Here is a 14,619-nt window from a genome sequence, read left to right as displayed (position 1 = left end):
GGCTTCAAGCGATTCTCCTGCCTCAGTCTTCTGAGTAGCTGGGACTACGGGCGCCTGCCACCATACCTGGCTCCTTTTGTTTTCTTTTTTTTTTTTTGAGACAGAGTCTTGCTCTGTCACCCAGGCTGGAGCGAGGTGGCGTGATCTCGGCTCACTGCAACCTCCACTTACCAGGTTCAAACAATTCTCCTCCCTCAGCCTCCTGAGTAGCTGGGATTACAGGCACGCGCCACCATGCTGAGCTGATTTTTGTATTTTCAGTAGAGACGGGGTTTCACCATGTTGGCCAGGCTGGTCTCGAACTCCTGAGCTTGTGATCCACTCGCCTGGACCTCCCAAAGTGTTGGGATTACAGGCGTGAGCCACTGTGCCCGGCCTACTTTTCTGTATTTTTAGTACAGACAGAGTTTCACCATGTTGGCCCAGCTGGCCTCAAACTCCTGACCCCAAGCAATCTGCCCACCTTGGCCTCCCAAAGTGCTGGAATGACAGATATGAGCCACCCCCCCTGGCCAATTTGCCTTTAAGACTTTATTCATCAACTTAATTTACCTATTCATCCAAACCTTCATCTGTCTCTCCAACCCATCTACCATTCACTCATCGACTGATTCATCCTTTCAGTATCTAGTCCTGTATCTATCTGTCCATCCAACTTCCAATCCTCTCACCATTGGTCAGTCAAGATGCCCGCCCACCCAATACCTACCCATTCGCAGCTTAGAACCAAGCCCTGTGACTGAGATGGGACACAAAAATGACTCTGTCTTCTGGGATTCACAGTCAATGGGGAGAGGCAAATAATCTCCCCCACCACACTTCTCTATCCTTTTCATACACACACACAAACACACACACACACACACACAGAGAGGCAAACAGGAAATTTCCAAAACACTGTGATCAGTGCTAAACCCAGGGTACATCCAAGATAAAGTTTGAAAAGCAGGCCGGGCGCGGTGGCTCACACCTGTAATCCCAGCACTTTGGGAGGCCGAGGCAGGTGGATCACCTGAGGTCAGGAGTTTGAGACCAGCCTGGCCAACATGGTGAAACTCCATCTCTACTAAAAATACAGAAAAGTAGCCAGGCATGGTGGCACATACCTGTAATTCCAGCTACTCGGGAGGCTGAGGCAGGAGAATCACTTGAAACCAGGAGGCGGAGGTTGCGGTGAGCCAAGATCACACCATTGCACTCCAGCCTGGGCAACAAGAGCGAAACTGTGTCTCAAAAACAAACAAAAAACTAAAAGAAAGAAAAAAGAAAAGCAGTTAAGTGGTCCAGCATTCAGGTGTCATGCACCGTGTGCCAGGGTGAAGTGGCTGTAGGATGACCTCTTGTCTGCAGGACCTGCTACACCCTGACCACCCCCTGCCGCCCCCACAGGCAGAGCTGACCTGTCCAGTAATCAAGGCAATGCAGCCGGCCACCCAGCTACAGTTCACAAACCACTTGTCACCCAATGGGCAGTGCGTCCTCCAGCCCCCGCCCACCCCTAGTCTTCCGGACAAAATGGAGAAAACGCCTCCACAGCCTCAGCACGAGGGCCTCAAGTCCAAGGAGCATCTTCTGCAACAGCCTGCTGAAGCCAAGACAGTGTCCCGCCACATCCCACGCCTCCGGGCTGTGGTGGAGAGCCAGGCCTTCAAGAACATCCTGGTAGATGAGATGGACATGATGCACGCCCGCGCAGCCACACTCATCCAAGCCAACTGGAGGGGCTATTGGCTCCGGCAGAAGCTGATTTCCCAGATGACAGCGGCCAAGGCCATCCAGGAGGCATGGCGGCGCTTCAACAAGAGACACATCCTGCACTCCAGCAAGTTGTTGGTGAAGAAAGTGAGGGCGGAGGACGGGAACATCCCTTATCACGCCCCACAGCAAGTGCGCTTCCAGCATCCGGAAGAGAACCGCCTTCTGTCCCCGCCCGTCATGGTGAACAAGGAGACCCAGTTCCCTTCCTATGACAATCTGGTCCTCTGCAGACCCCAGTCATCCCCCCTCCTGCAGCCCCCAGCAGCTCAGGGTACCCCAGAGCCCTGCGTGCAGGCTCCTCACACTGCTGGGGTCCGGGGGGTGGCCTTCCTGCCACACCAGACGGTCACCATCAGATTTCCCTGCCCAGTGAGTCTGGATGCAAAATGCCAGTCATGCTTGCTGACCAGAACCATCAGAAGCACCTGCCTTGTCCACATAGAGGGTGACTCAGTGAAAACCAAATGTGTAACTGCCCGGACCAACAAAGCCGGGGTTCCGGAGACACCATTGTCCAGAAGGTACGACAAGGCAGTTATGGGACCATCCAGAGCTCAAACCCAGGGCCCTGTGGAAGCAGAGACCCCCAAAGCCCCCTTCCAGATATGCCCAGGGGCTGTGATCACCAAGACCCTACTCCAGACATACCCAGTGGTCTCCATGACCCTGCCGCAGACATATCCAGCGTCCACGACGACCACCACCCCACACAAGACTAGCCCTGTTCCCAAAATAACAATAACCAAGACCCCAGCCCAGATGTATCCGGGGCCCACAGTGATGACCAAAACTGCACCTCACACATGCCCCATGCCCACGACGACCAAGATCCAGGTGCACTCCACAGCTTCCAGAACTGGCACCCCAAGGCAGACATGCCATGCAACCATCACGGCAAAGCACCAACCTCAGGTTTCCCTTCTGGCCTCCATCATGAAGAGCCCACCCCAGGTATGCCCAGGGCCTGCGATGGCAAAGACCCCACCCCAGACGCACCCCGTCACCACCCCAGCCAAAAACCCACTGCAAACGTGTCTGGCAGCCACCATGTCCAAGACTTCATCCCAGATGAGCCCAGTTGGGTTGACCAAGCCCTCACCCCAGACTCGCCTGGCAGCCATGATAACCAAGACCCCAGCCCAGTTACGCTCAGTGGCCACCATCCTCAAGACCCTGTGTCTGGCCTCTCCAACAGTGGCAAATGTCAAGGCTCCACCCCAAGCGGCGGTACCAGGCTCCATCCATGAGAACCCACCCAAGGTCAAGGCCACCATGAATATGAAGCAGGCTGCAGAGGCGGTGAAAGCCTCATCCCCCTCCTATTTGGCTGAGGGGAAGATCAGGTGCCTGGCCCAATCACATCTGGGAACTGGGGTCCCCAGGGCTCCAGCTAAGCTTCCTTTGGAAGCTGAGAAAATCAAGACTGGCTCCCAGAAACAGGTGAAAACAGACATGGCATTTAAGACCAGTGTGGCAGTGGAAGTGGCTGGGGCTCCATCCTGGACAAAAGTTGCTGAGGAAGGGGACGAGCCATCTCAGCTGTATGTGCCTGTAGACATGGCTGTCACCCTGCCCCGGGGACAGCCAGCTGCCCCACTGACCAACGCCTCATCCCAGAGACATCCATCTTGCCTGTCCCAGAGACCACCGGCCACCCCGCTGACCAAGGCCTCGTCTCAGGGACATCTGCCCGTCGAGCTGACCAAGACCCCATCCCTGGCCCATCTGGTCACCTGTCTGAGCAAGATGCATTCCCAGGCACATCTGGCCACAGGTGCCATGAAGGTCCAATCCCAAGTGCCTCTCGCCACCTGTCTGACCAAGACACAGTCCCGGGGGCAGCCGATCATAACCAAGCGCCTCATCCCAGTGCACCAGGCTGCTGATCTCAGCAGCAACACCCATTCCCAGGTGCTCCTAACAGGGTCCAAGGTGTGCAACCAGGCCTGCCAGCACCTCGGTGGCCTGAGTGCCCCACCCTGGGCCAAGCCAGAGGACAGACAGACTCAGCCACAGCCCCACGGACACGTGCCGGGGAAGACCACTCAGGGGGGACCCTGTCCGGCAGCCTGTGAGGTCCAGGGTACGCTGGTGCCACTGATGGCACCCACCGGACATTCCACATGCAATGTTGAGTCCTGGGGAGACAACGGAGCCACGCATGCCCAGCCATCAATGCCCAGCCAGGCGGTGCCCTGCCAGGAGGACACGGTAGGCTCCCTGCTGGCCTCCCTGTGTGCTGAAGTAGCTGGTGCGCTGGCATCCCAGGAGGATCTCCGCACTCTGTTGGCCAAAGCCCTCTCCCAGGGAGAAGTCCGGGCAGCTCTGAACCAGGCCCTGTCCAAGGAGGTCCTGAGTGCCACTGTCGCCAGAGCCCTGCCCCAGAGCATGCTGAGCATGGCGCTGGTGAAGGCGCTGTCCTGGAGTGAGCTGCGCCTGACCCTGTCCCGAGCCCTGTCCCAGGGCGAGCTGCGGGCGGAACTCACCAAGGTCATGCAGGGTAAATTGGCTGAGGTGCTTAGCAAGGCTTTGACGGAGGAGGAGCAGGCAGCTCTGAGCCAGGCCTTGTGTCAGGGCGAGTTGGGCGCTCTCCTGAGCGAGTCTTGGTGTCGGGTGGCCCTGAGGACTGGAACTACCCTCCCCAAGGCCACCTCGAAATCAACAGGAAGCGGGGTGACTAAGACGCTGGCCCCGGCGGAGGTGGCCTGCAGGAGGAGTCTGTCGGCCGCGTGGGGGCCCTCCCTGGGCCCTGTGAGACCACAGACCAGCAAGGTCAGGGATTCCCAGGTTGGGATCTGGGGATGCTTCACCATGGGCCAACCTGCCGGGCCCTTGGAGGAGATGGGGGACGGGGCCATCTTGTGGGGGTCACCCCGCTTGTCTGTGGTCACTGTGGGAGCCTCTGTGATGGGTAGCGTCATCACCAGCATTCACCAGGGCTCCCTGATCACTGGCCTGTATCCCATGCTGTCCTGGGAGATGGAGCCCAGCAGGGACTTCTCCTCAAACCTGGATTTGAGCCCCAAGTTCCAAAAGGAAAATGCACGCCTGACCCTAGAGCCTGGCACATTGGCATCAGATTTTAATCCCGAGGGGAGTGGGGAGGGTCCCAGTTTGCTCAAGCCGTCCCACGTGCAGCCAACCCCGAGTCTGTGGCAGCCTCTCATTGCCAGTGGTGTGGGCCCAAGCATGAACCAGCCCTCCATGACCTGTGGCACGGCCCCGAGCTGCCACAAGCCACATGTGGTCAGCAGAGTGGCCTCTCACCCATCGACTCGGGAGGGCAGGGTGGCCTCGGGTAGGCTTCCGTGCAGCGTGGGTGGTGGGAGGGCTGCCCATGTTCACCAGCCTTACCCCACCTGTGGGGGCGTGACTTGGTGTCAGTCCTCAGGGGTTAGCAGGGCACATCCTGGTCTCTACCAACCCTCAGTGGCCAGAGGCCAGCAGCAGGCATCCAGGGCTTCCAAGGAGAGCCGGGGGAGGAGGTCTCAGCCCCCAAATAGCAAACAGGCATCCCCGGGTACTAGGGAGGTGATAGACAAGGGGGCCCTAAGTGCCTTGCAGGTCACCATGGTGACCAAAACTCAGGCATCCAAGACTCGTGGTCTGTTTCAAGCTTCCCCCAGCAGTGCATTGGCTCAAGTTCGTCCCAAGATATGTGTGTGTGGACAGGGGAGGAATCGAACACAAGATTCTGTGTCTGCCCTGCTCTGCCCCCAGAAGCTGGCAACCGACCACCAGCTGTCCATCCTCGGTGAGCTGGTAGGTGGTTTGCCGCAGGATCGAGACAGTGACCTGGCCAGGAGCTTCTCCCAGGGCTCTGTCACCTACAGTCAGGAGAGCAATTCCGAAAGCTCCCTGCAAAGCTCTAGCTCCCTCAGCCTTTCCACCATGTCTGTGGCCAGCCTGCCTGCTGTCAACAAGACAGATGAGTCATGGGAAGGCAATTTAGAAGGGGACCTTGCGGTGAAGTCCCTTTTTCCTCCGGAGTCCATGAGGACACTCCAGAGGTTTAAGGATACGCAAGAGACTGAAACTGGTTATACATCTATGACCCTACACTTCCCCTACCAGCCCACTCCAGCCTCGGAGAAAGTACCCATTTTCCAACACAGCTCAGTGTCTAACTGCTTGACCTTGCGTGTTCACCGGGGCTCAGAGGCTGAGATCCACAAGTTCTCCTTAGACAAGAGCTCTGTGAATCTGATTGAGATGTCCCAGGCAACCATCAAGACAGAGCTGAGGAGGACTCTGTCTTTAGGTACTGTGGTCTCCACTGCATATAACCCACCATTTGTGGCCAAGAGCTTGGCCCCAAGTGTGTCCCAGGCTACACTGGCCAGTAGGGTAGCCCCAAATCTAGGCCAGGCATCAGGGTTCAGTAGGCTGGCCCCAAGCCTATCCCAGCATATAGCATCCAGTAAGGTGTCCCCAAGGCTAACCTGCCCATCTATGGGTAATTGGGTGACACCAAGACTACCACACTCCTCTATGCCTAATAGAGTGACACCAAGACCAGCACAGCCATCTATGGTGACTAGGTGGTCCCTAAGCCGAGGACGCCCATCAAGGACCTTTGGAGTGGCCTCAGACCAAGGTCACCAATCAGTGGCTAACTGGGGGTCCCAAAACTTAGCCCAGTCATCTATGGACAGTGGGGAGTCCTCAAGCCTAGCTCAGCCATCTCAAGCCCTTGGGGTAACCTCAAACCTAACCCAACCATTTCAAGGCTTTGGGGTATCCCCAAGTCCAGCCTACCCATCTCAGGCCATTGGGGAGTGCCCAACCCTGGCTCAGCGATCTCAGCCCACTGAGGTGTCCCCAAGCCCAGACTACCCATATCAGCCCACTGAGGTGTCCCCAAACCCAGGCTACCTATCTATGGCCACTGAGATGTCCCCAAGCCCAGGCTACCCATCTCAGCCCTCTGAGATATCCCCAAGCCCAGCCTTCCTATCTATGGTCACTGAGATGTCCCCAAGCCCAGGCTACCCACATCAGCCCACTGAGATGTCCCCAAGCCCAGGCTACCCATATCAACCCACTGAGATGTCCCCAAACCCAGGCTACCCATATCAACCCACTGAGATGTCCCCAAGCCCAGGCTATTTATCTGTGGCCACTGAGATGTCCCCAAGCCCAGGCTACCTATCTATGGCCACTGAGGTGTCCCCAAGTCCATGCTACCCATATCAGCCCACTGAGACATCCCCAAGCCCAGCCTTCCTATCTATGGTCACTGAGATGTCCCCAAGCCCAGGCTACCCACATCAGCCCACTGAGATGTCCCCAAGCCCAGCCTTCCTATCTATGGCCACTGAGGTGTCCCCAAGCCCAGGCTACCTATGTGTGGTCACTGTGGAGTCCCCTAGCCTGGCCCAGCCATTTCAGCCTACTGAGGTGTCCCCAAGCTCAGCCTACCCATCTATGGTCACTGTGGAGTCCCCAAGCCCAGGCTACCTATGTGTGGTCACTGTGGAGTCCCCTAGCCTGGCCCAGCCATTTCAGCCTACTGAGGTGTCCCCAAGCTCAGCCTACCCATCTATGGTCACTGTGGAGTCCCCTAGCCTGGCCCAGCCATATCAGCCCACTGAGATGTCCCCAAGCCCAGCCTACCCATCTCAGCCCAATGGGGAGTCTCCAAGCCTGGCCCAGCCATCTCCAACCATCAGAGTGTCCCCAAGCCCAGCCACGTCATCTCAGACTGTTGGAGTGCCCCCAAGCCTAGCCATGCCATCTCAGACCGTTGGAGTGTCCCCAAGCCTAGCTCATCCATCTATGGCCATTCAGGAGTCTCTAAGCCTGGCCCAGACTCCTCAAGCCACTGGGGAATCACCAAGGTTGACCTGGCCATCTCAGGTCACTGGGGTGTCCCCAAGTGTAGCCCATCAATCTGTGGCCAGTAGGGTTTCCCTAAGCCTAGCCCAGCCATCTCAAGCCAGTGGGATGTCCCCTAGACGAGATTACCCATCAGTGACCTCCAGGGCATCCCCAAACCAAACTCACGCATCTATAACCAGCAGGATATCCCCAAGCCAAGCTCATGCATCTGTGACCTGTAGGGTGTCCCTAAGCCAAGTTCATCGATCTACACCCAGTGAGGTATCCCCAAGCTTTGCCCAGCTATCTCAAGCCACTGCAATGCCCTTAAGACTAGCCCATCAAACTATGGCCTGTGGTGTATCCCCAAGCCTAGCCCAGCCGTCTCAAGCCACAGGGATGTCTTCGAGTCTAGCCCACCGACCTATGACCTGTGTGGGGTCCTTAAGCCTACCCCAGCCATCTCAAGCCATTGGTGTGCCCACAAGCCTAGCCCACCCATCAGGACCCCATGGGTTGTCTCCAAGCCTAGCTCATCTGTATGTGGCCAGTGGGGTGGCCCCCCGCCTAGTCCACCCATCTCAGACCACTGCAGTATCCCCCAGGCAAGCCCAACCATCTGTGGTCTCCAGCCCAGGCAAGACATATTCATCCTGTACCCTAGCCCCAGCCTAGCCGAGCCAGTCATAGCCCCTGGCCTATTCCCACCATCTGTGGCCCACAGGGAAGCCCTAAGCCCGGCTCAGTCACCCCCGGACTCTAGGTTGGCCCCAAGCCGATCCCAGCCATCTGTGGTCAGTGGTGTGTGTCATGGCCTCAATGAGCCATGCTGGGGCTCTAGCCTGGATTCGAACCTGCAGCTTTCAAGGGTGAACTCAGTAGCCCCGTGCCTGTGTCACCCATCAGCGTTTGTTTCAGTTAGCCCGGGTGGACCACATCCCCCTGTGGCTGGAAGTATGGACCAGGGTCCGAAGCAGCCATCCCTGGGTACTGGGGTGAACCTGTGTGAAGAGCCTCTGATGGTTAGTGAGATGGTATCCAGCCCTCTGGACTTCAAGTTCAATGACTTGTCCCTTGGGTTCCATCATCCACCCAGGGTTGGTGGGAGGCATGTGTGTCAACCCTCTGTGGTTAGCGTTTCAACACCAAATCTCTCCCATGCTGATGAGGAGGTCTGTCGTATAGGCCAGCAAATCACGCCTCTGTTCAGGGGTGTGGCTACACGACATCCCCAGGAGCCCTTTTTTGATGCTATGTTCCTTAGTGGGTCTCAGGGGACCACGTCTCCTGGCCTAGCTGGGAGTCTCCCCTGGAGAACCATAGCAACTGGCATGGGCCAAAGTCAATGTCAGGTGGCTTCCCTTGCATCCCAGGTCTTAGAGGTAGGTGCCCCTTTGACACATCCCTCTGGAACCACAGGGATGGCCCCTAGCCCCTCTCTGGCTTCAGTGCCCAACAGAGTGGCTGTGACTCCGTCTAATCTTTCCCTGAAAAGCGTGGGCCCCAGCAGCTCCCAGATCAGTGTGGTTATTCCAAAAAACGTAGACCGCTGGCACCCTTCTGAGGCACCCATGGTCCCACCCAGTTACCATCAGAGAGATGTGATTCTTCAGGACTCCCTGAGGAGCCCGGCTGGTCTTGGTGCGGCAGGGGGTTTCGTAGCCAGTAGGATGAGCACGGGCGCAGTCCCAGGCACTCTGCCTGGTGGCATGACCTCCAGCCTTCCCCTAGAGTCCACCATCCGAGGCAAGGGTCAGAGCCTTCCCGCAGGCTCTGTGTCCAGTTGGGTGGCTCCCAGCCCGATGGCAGACAGCAAGAAGCCGAGTCTATCTGTAAGACCCTCCGCTAGCTTAGCTGCTCCAAACTCGCTCCTAGGTTCAGTAATGAGTGGGGTGAACCCAGGTGTCTCTCCTGGATCTGTGCCAATGATGGGGGCCTCTAGTGTGGCTCAGAGCTGCTCCAAGGGGTCCGTGGTGATTGGCATCGCTGCCCCTCCTTACCACAAAGCCCTGGCTGGGGAGAGGTCTATAGGCCCCTTGCAGATTCCCCACACCACCAGCCTGGCTCCAGGTCACTCCTCAGCCCCGGCAGCTAGTGACACAGTCAGGAGTCTACACCGAGTGCCCACGGTTCTGTCAAGAGCCTTACAATGGAGCCAAGATGCCGGGATAATGCTATCTGGGGCCACAGGGGACCAAGCCGAGCTGGGAGAATTGGATGGGCCTCTGTCCCAAGTGTCAGGATCAAGCAGATCTAATGACCTGATCAGCAAAGCTGGGGTCACTGGCGCAACCCCGTGGATGTACCCCAGTCCTCCGGGAGCTGATGGGGGCCGCGATCATAGGTCCCTGTCTGAGAAAGGGACTCTTCCCCAAGGCCATACACCATTGTTCAGGGAGGTGGCCCCCAGCCATGCTAGTGGCATGGTCCCTGTCCCTTTCCAGGCCCCGGGTTTAGCCACTAAGACCCCCTCCGTTTATCAACAGGGGTCTGTCGCTCATGTCATACCCCAAAATCACTCTTGGGGTGCAGTGGCTTCTAATGTATTCTCAGGATCACCCCAGCTGGCCCGTGGCAGTACTGAGGCTTTCAGATTGCTTTCAGGGTCTGTGGACAGGATGGGGAATCTTAGTCTTCCTCAGAGGTCAGGGACCTCCAGCATGGTCTCACATGTGCCACCATATCTGTCCTCGGCTAGAAGGGCATCGTCCAGTCCCTTCTGGACAGAAGCTGTCCCCAGTCCACTCCAGAAAACAGTGTCTGGAAACCTGGCTCAGAGCAGCCGCTGGGACTCCATGGACTCTAAATTTAAAGTCCTACAGATCCGTGCACGGTAGTATTGTTCCCGAACTGCTAGAAAGTTCTGTGGCCAGGGTTAGGCCCTTCCAGTATGTGCAAAGACAACCATCCCAGGCCTCAGCCCGAGGTGGTACAAACTTCACTGGTACGCCCTCTGCAGAGGTAAGGCCCATCATCTGCACTGGGGAGATAGCGCACTCCTCGGCCCTTCCTCCCCTGGCCCTGGGAGTTCGGAGGGTGTCTCTAGGCTACCAGTCTTCCCCGAGTGGTTCCCTGCCACCCCTTGTTAACCAGGAGTCACCGTGGGGATCGCAGGACTCCTATAGCCCCCAGAATCCTGCCATTAGTCACAAGGCATCCCTGAACCCCACTATACTCCAGGGCCCCGTGGACGCTGGTGTGGCTAGTGGCCAATCGTGGAAACGCGTGTGGGAGCCAGCCAGGGGTGCTGCGTCCTGGGAGACCCGGCGCAACAAGGCAGTGGTGCATCCCAGGCGGTCCGGGGAGCCGATGGTGTCCATGCAGGCTGCAGAGGAGATCCGCATCCTCGCAGTGACCACTATCCAGGCGGGCGTCCGTGGCTACCTGGTGCGTCGCAGGATTCGGGTGTGGCACCGGCGGGCCACGGTCATCCAAGCTACTTGGCGCGGCTACCGCATGCGGCGGAACCTGGCACACCTCTGCAGAGCCACCACAATCATCCAGGCCGCCTGGCGCGGCTACAGCACCCGCCGGGACCAAGCCCCGCACCGGCAGATGCTCCACCCCGTCACGTGGGTGGAGCTGGGCGGCCGGGCCGGGGTGATGTCTGACCGAAGCTGGGTCCAGGATGGCAGAGCCAGGACAGTATCCGACCATCGCTGCTTCCAGTCCTGCCAGGCAAAAGCTTGCAGCGTCTGCCACTCCCTGAGCTCCAGGATCGGGAGCCCGCCCAGCGTGGTGATGCTAGTGGGCTCCAGCCCTCGCACCTGTCATACCTGCGGACGCACCCAGCCCACCCGCGTGGTGCAGGGCATGGGCCGGGGTGCTGGGGGTCCTGGGGCAGTGTCTCGGGCCTCTGCCTACCAGCGGGCTGCCCCGAGTCCCAGGCAGCCACGTCGCCTGGACAAAGCGGCCATAGCCATTCAGTCCGCCTGGAGAGGTTTTAAGATCCGCCAGCAGATGAGGCAGCAGCAAATGGCAGCGAAGATGGTTCAAGCCACCTGGCGAGGCCACCATACCCGGAGCTGTCTGAAGAGCACAGAGGCGCTCTTGGGACCAGCAGACCCCTGGTGCAGCTCACAGCACACGCATTGGGCCAGTTCACAGCACACGCATTGGCCCAGCATCTAGGACCCTGGCTCCCTGCAGTGGGGACTTTATGGGAGGCACTCGTGGCTCTCTGGGTCTGATGAATAAAGTCCTCCACAGCCTACATCTTGGGTGATGTGTTCTGGGTTAATGGAAGTGGCTTGGTTATAGTGGGGGAATCTAGAGCATCCCAGAGGGAAGAGAACTCTGAAGTTTCCAACCATGCAATACGCATCTGGGGTCTGTGGCCAGGATGAGGACCTCAAGTCTTTCCTGGAGGTCAGGGGCCACCAATGTGGTCTCAGCTGTGCCCCTGCCGTATCCACCTACAGGTAGTGGGGTGTGTCCAGCCCGTCTCAGATGGAAACTGTCCCCGGTGCACTCTAGAAATGTGTCTGAGACCTGGCCCAGAGCACCCACCTCGAGTCCCTCACCCCTAAAAATTCCTACGGGATTGCTGGGTGCCATGGCTCATGCTTGTAATCCCAGCACGTTGGGAAACCAAGACGGGTGGGTCACCTGAGGTCAGGAGTTAGAGATCAGCCTGGCCAACATGGTAAAACCCCATCTCTACTAAAAAAAAAATACAACAAAAAAAGGCCAGGCATGGTGGCTCACGCCTGTAATCCCATCACTTTGGGAGGCCGAGGCAGGCGGATCACCTGAGGTCAGAAGTTCGAGACCAGTCTGACCAACATGGAGAAACCCCATCTCTACTAAAAATACAAAATTAGCCAGTCGTGATGGCACATGCCTGTAATCCCAGCTACTCAGGAGGCTGAGGCAGGAGAATCACTTGGACCCAGGAGGCAGAGGTTGTGGTAAGCCAAGATCGTGCCATTGCACTCCAGCCTGGACAACAAGAGCTAAACTCAGTCTCAAAAAAAAAAAAAAAAAAAAAATAGCCAGGCACGGGGGTGCACGCCTGTAATTGTAGCTACTTGGGAGGCTGAGGCGGGAGGTTGCTTGAATCCGGGAGTTCGAGGATGCAGTGAGCTGTGATTGTGCCACTGCACTACAGCCTGGGCAATGAAGTGAGACCCTGTCTCTAAAAAAAAAAATAAAAAAAAAAAAGGGAGCACAGTGGCTCATGGCTCATGCCTGTAATCCCAGCAGTTTGGGAGGGAGGGAGGCTGAGGTGGGTGGATCACACTTGAGGTCAAGAGTTCGAGACCAACCTGGCCAACGAACATGATGAAACGCCGTCTCTACTAAAAAATACAAAAACTAGCAGGGTGTGGTGGTGGGCACCTGTAATTCCAACTACTCAGGAGGCTGAGGCAGGAGAATTACTTGAACCCAGGAGGCAGAGGTTGCAGTGAGTGGAGATTGCATCCCTGCACTCCAGTCTGGGTGACAGAGCAAGACTCTGTCTCAAAAAAAAAAAAAAAAAGAGAAGAAAAGAAAAAGAAATCCGTAATAGAAATGAAGGTTAGAAGGTTTCAGTCATGTCCCCAAAAGGCCCCAGTCTGGGTGAGACAGAGGACAGAGGAGGACAAGGACATCCCCAGCCCTGCGGGTTCAGGGACAGGAGGGAGGTGGGGGCAATAGGGGCTCCCAGAGGGGGCAACCTGGCAGGAGGAGGGGCAGAGGGAGTGACAGCAGGGGTTCGGGCCGCTGTGGAGACAGAAGCAGGGGGAAAGGGGACGTCAGGGGCAGGGGTCTTTAGTGGATGACTGGCTTTGAGAGCTTCTGGGTCGTCATGTTTAGAAGGGGTGGAGTCCAGGTGAAGAGGGTGAGAACCACACCCCAGGGGAACAGGAGCTCCCCAGGGAGGTCCCACACCCTGAAGCCCCACCTATGCCTCGCCCCTGCACAGCCCCGCACTCCGCCAGCAGGGAGCGCACGCCCAGGTGCAAGGAGCTGGCACCTGGGCACACGCCTGGCCACACACCTGTGCAGAGCCGGTGGCAGGCCCTCCCGGCACAGGAATGGCGCGCCCCCAGCTGCCGCCACTTCTGCTTTTGGTGCTGGTGCTGCCACTAAAAACTAATGAGAATGACACTAGCAGTACTCCCCACACAGGTAAGAGCTGGTAAAAGGGAGGCTCAGCTTCCAGAAAGCAGAAGGGTGGGGGTGGGGGATGCACAGTCCAGTCACACACCTGGCTTCTGGACCCCTCCCTCAGGCCACGCTGGTCCGCTGGCGCTCCGGGGAAGGCTGGCCTTTCCCCCAGAAACAGAGCAGCTGTGAGGACAGATGAGGCACCGCTGCTCCCAAGCCCTGGGGCTGTGGGTTCTGCAACTCCAGTGAGTCCTGAACCGGCTGGAGGCTACAGACAGCCTCACACCTACTTTGAGGCTCCTTTTCAAATCTATTCCTTTTAGCCTATCCGCAAAGGGAGAATGGCGAAGACCTCAGGGCCATGGGTGTTCCAGGGAACAGGGACTCACTTCCTGGTCGTCAAACATCTGTGGTTCCCATGAGAAGTTCTTCTGTGTGTCTGACTTAATTCCCTCTTGCTCTCCTATAAGACAGTGCCTAGGGTGGAGGGGAGGAGCCTTGAACTTCTTGCATTCCCTTTTTCTGCCCTTTACCTGCCACTGTGTTGTCGCTCTCTCTGACTGGTGTCCTACCCCCCAGACCTGTAATAGCAGAGCAGAGGCCACCATGGCTGAAATGCTCATTGCAGGGAAGGGTTTCATTCAGAAGGCACCACTTGTATTCCCATTTCACAGCTCAGGAAACTGAGGCTCAGTCCAGCTTGTCCCAGACTCAGATTAGAACTGGTTGACTTGGCTCATGTGAGCCTCCCAGTCTAGGAGTCTCTGGGAAAAGCAAACACCCAACACAGTGCCTAGAAACAGCTTTATTTTTACCTTCTGGTCAACTCTTCAGCAGCTCACCAGTGCCTACTCAGTGTCAGGCATTCAGCAGGGCTTGTGTCCTCCAACTCTTCCTTTTTCTTTCTTTTTTGTTTTTTGTTTTTTTTGAGATGGAGTCTTGCTCTAT

General features: G+C 57.3%; 1 protein-coding gene across 4 annotated transcripts in view; it reads left to right on the top strand.

The window, feature by feature from the left end:
- Positions 1 to 11,791, top strand: part of KIAA1683 (KIAA1683 ortholog) — a 25,683-nt gene extending 13,892 nt beyond the window's left edge. Inside the window, exons 3-4 of one of the 4 annotated variants that reach the window (XM_011925789.1) lie at positions 1,390 to 3,969; positions 10,759 to 11,791. In XM_011925789.1, coding sequence (XP_011781179.1) covers positions 1,420 to 3,969; positions 10,759 to 11,709 — 3,501 coding nt within the window. In that variant the 5' untranslated portion in view covers positions 1,390 to 1,419 and the 3' untranslated portion in view covers positions 11,710 to 11,791. Of the gene's footprint in view, positions 1 to 1,350; positions 4,531 to 10,758 lie in introns of all 4 variants that reach the window. The other 3 variants (XM_011925787.1, XM_011925790.1, XM_011925788.1) reach the window with 3 other exon arrangements.
- Positions 11,792 to 14,619: the final 2,828 nt, after the last annotated feature.

The sequence above is a fragment of the Colobus angolensis genome, unplaced genomic scaffold (genome assembly GCF_000951035.1).
Source record: "Colobus angolensis palliatus isolate OR3802 unplaced genomic scaffold, Cang.pa_1.0 Scaffold66, whole genome shotgun sequence".
In the NCBI taxonomy this organism is placed as follows: domain Eukaryota; kingdom Metazoa; phylum Chordata; class Mammalia; order Primates; family Cercopithecidae; genus Colobus; species Colobus angolensis.
The sequence above is the reverse complement of the archived record's forward strand: the minus strand, read 5'-3'. Positions and strand labels throughout refer to the sequence as shown.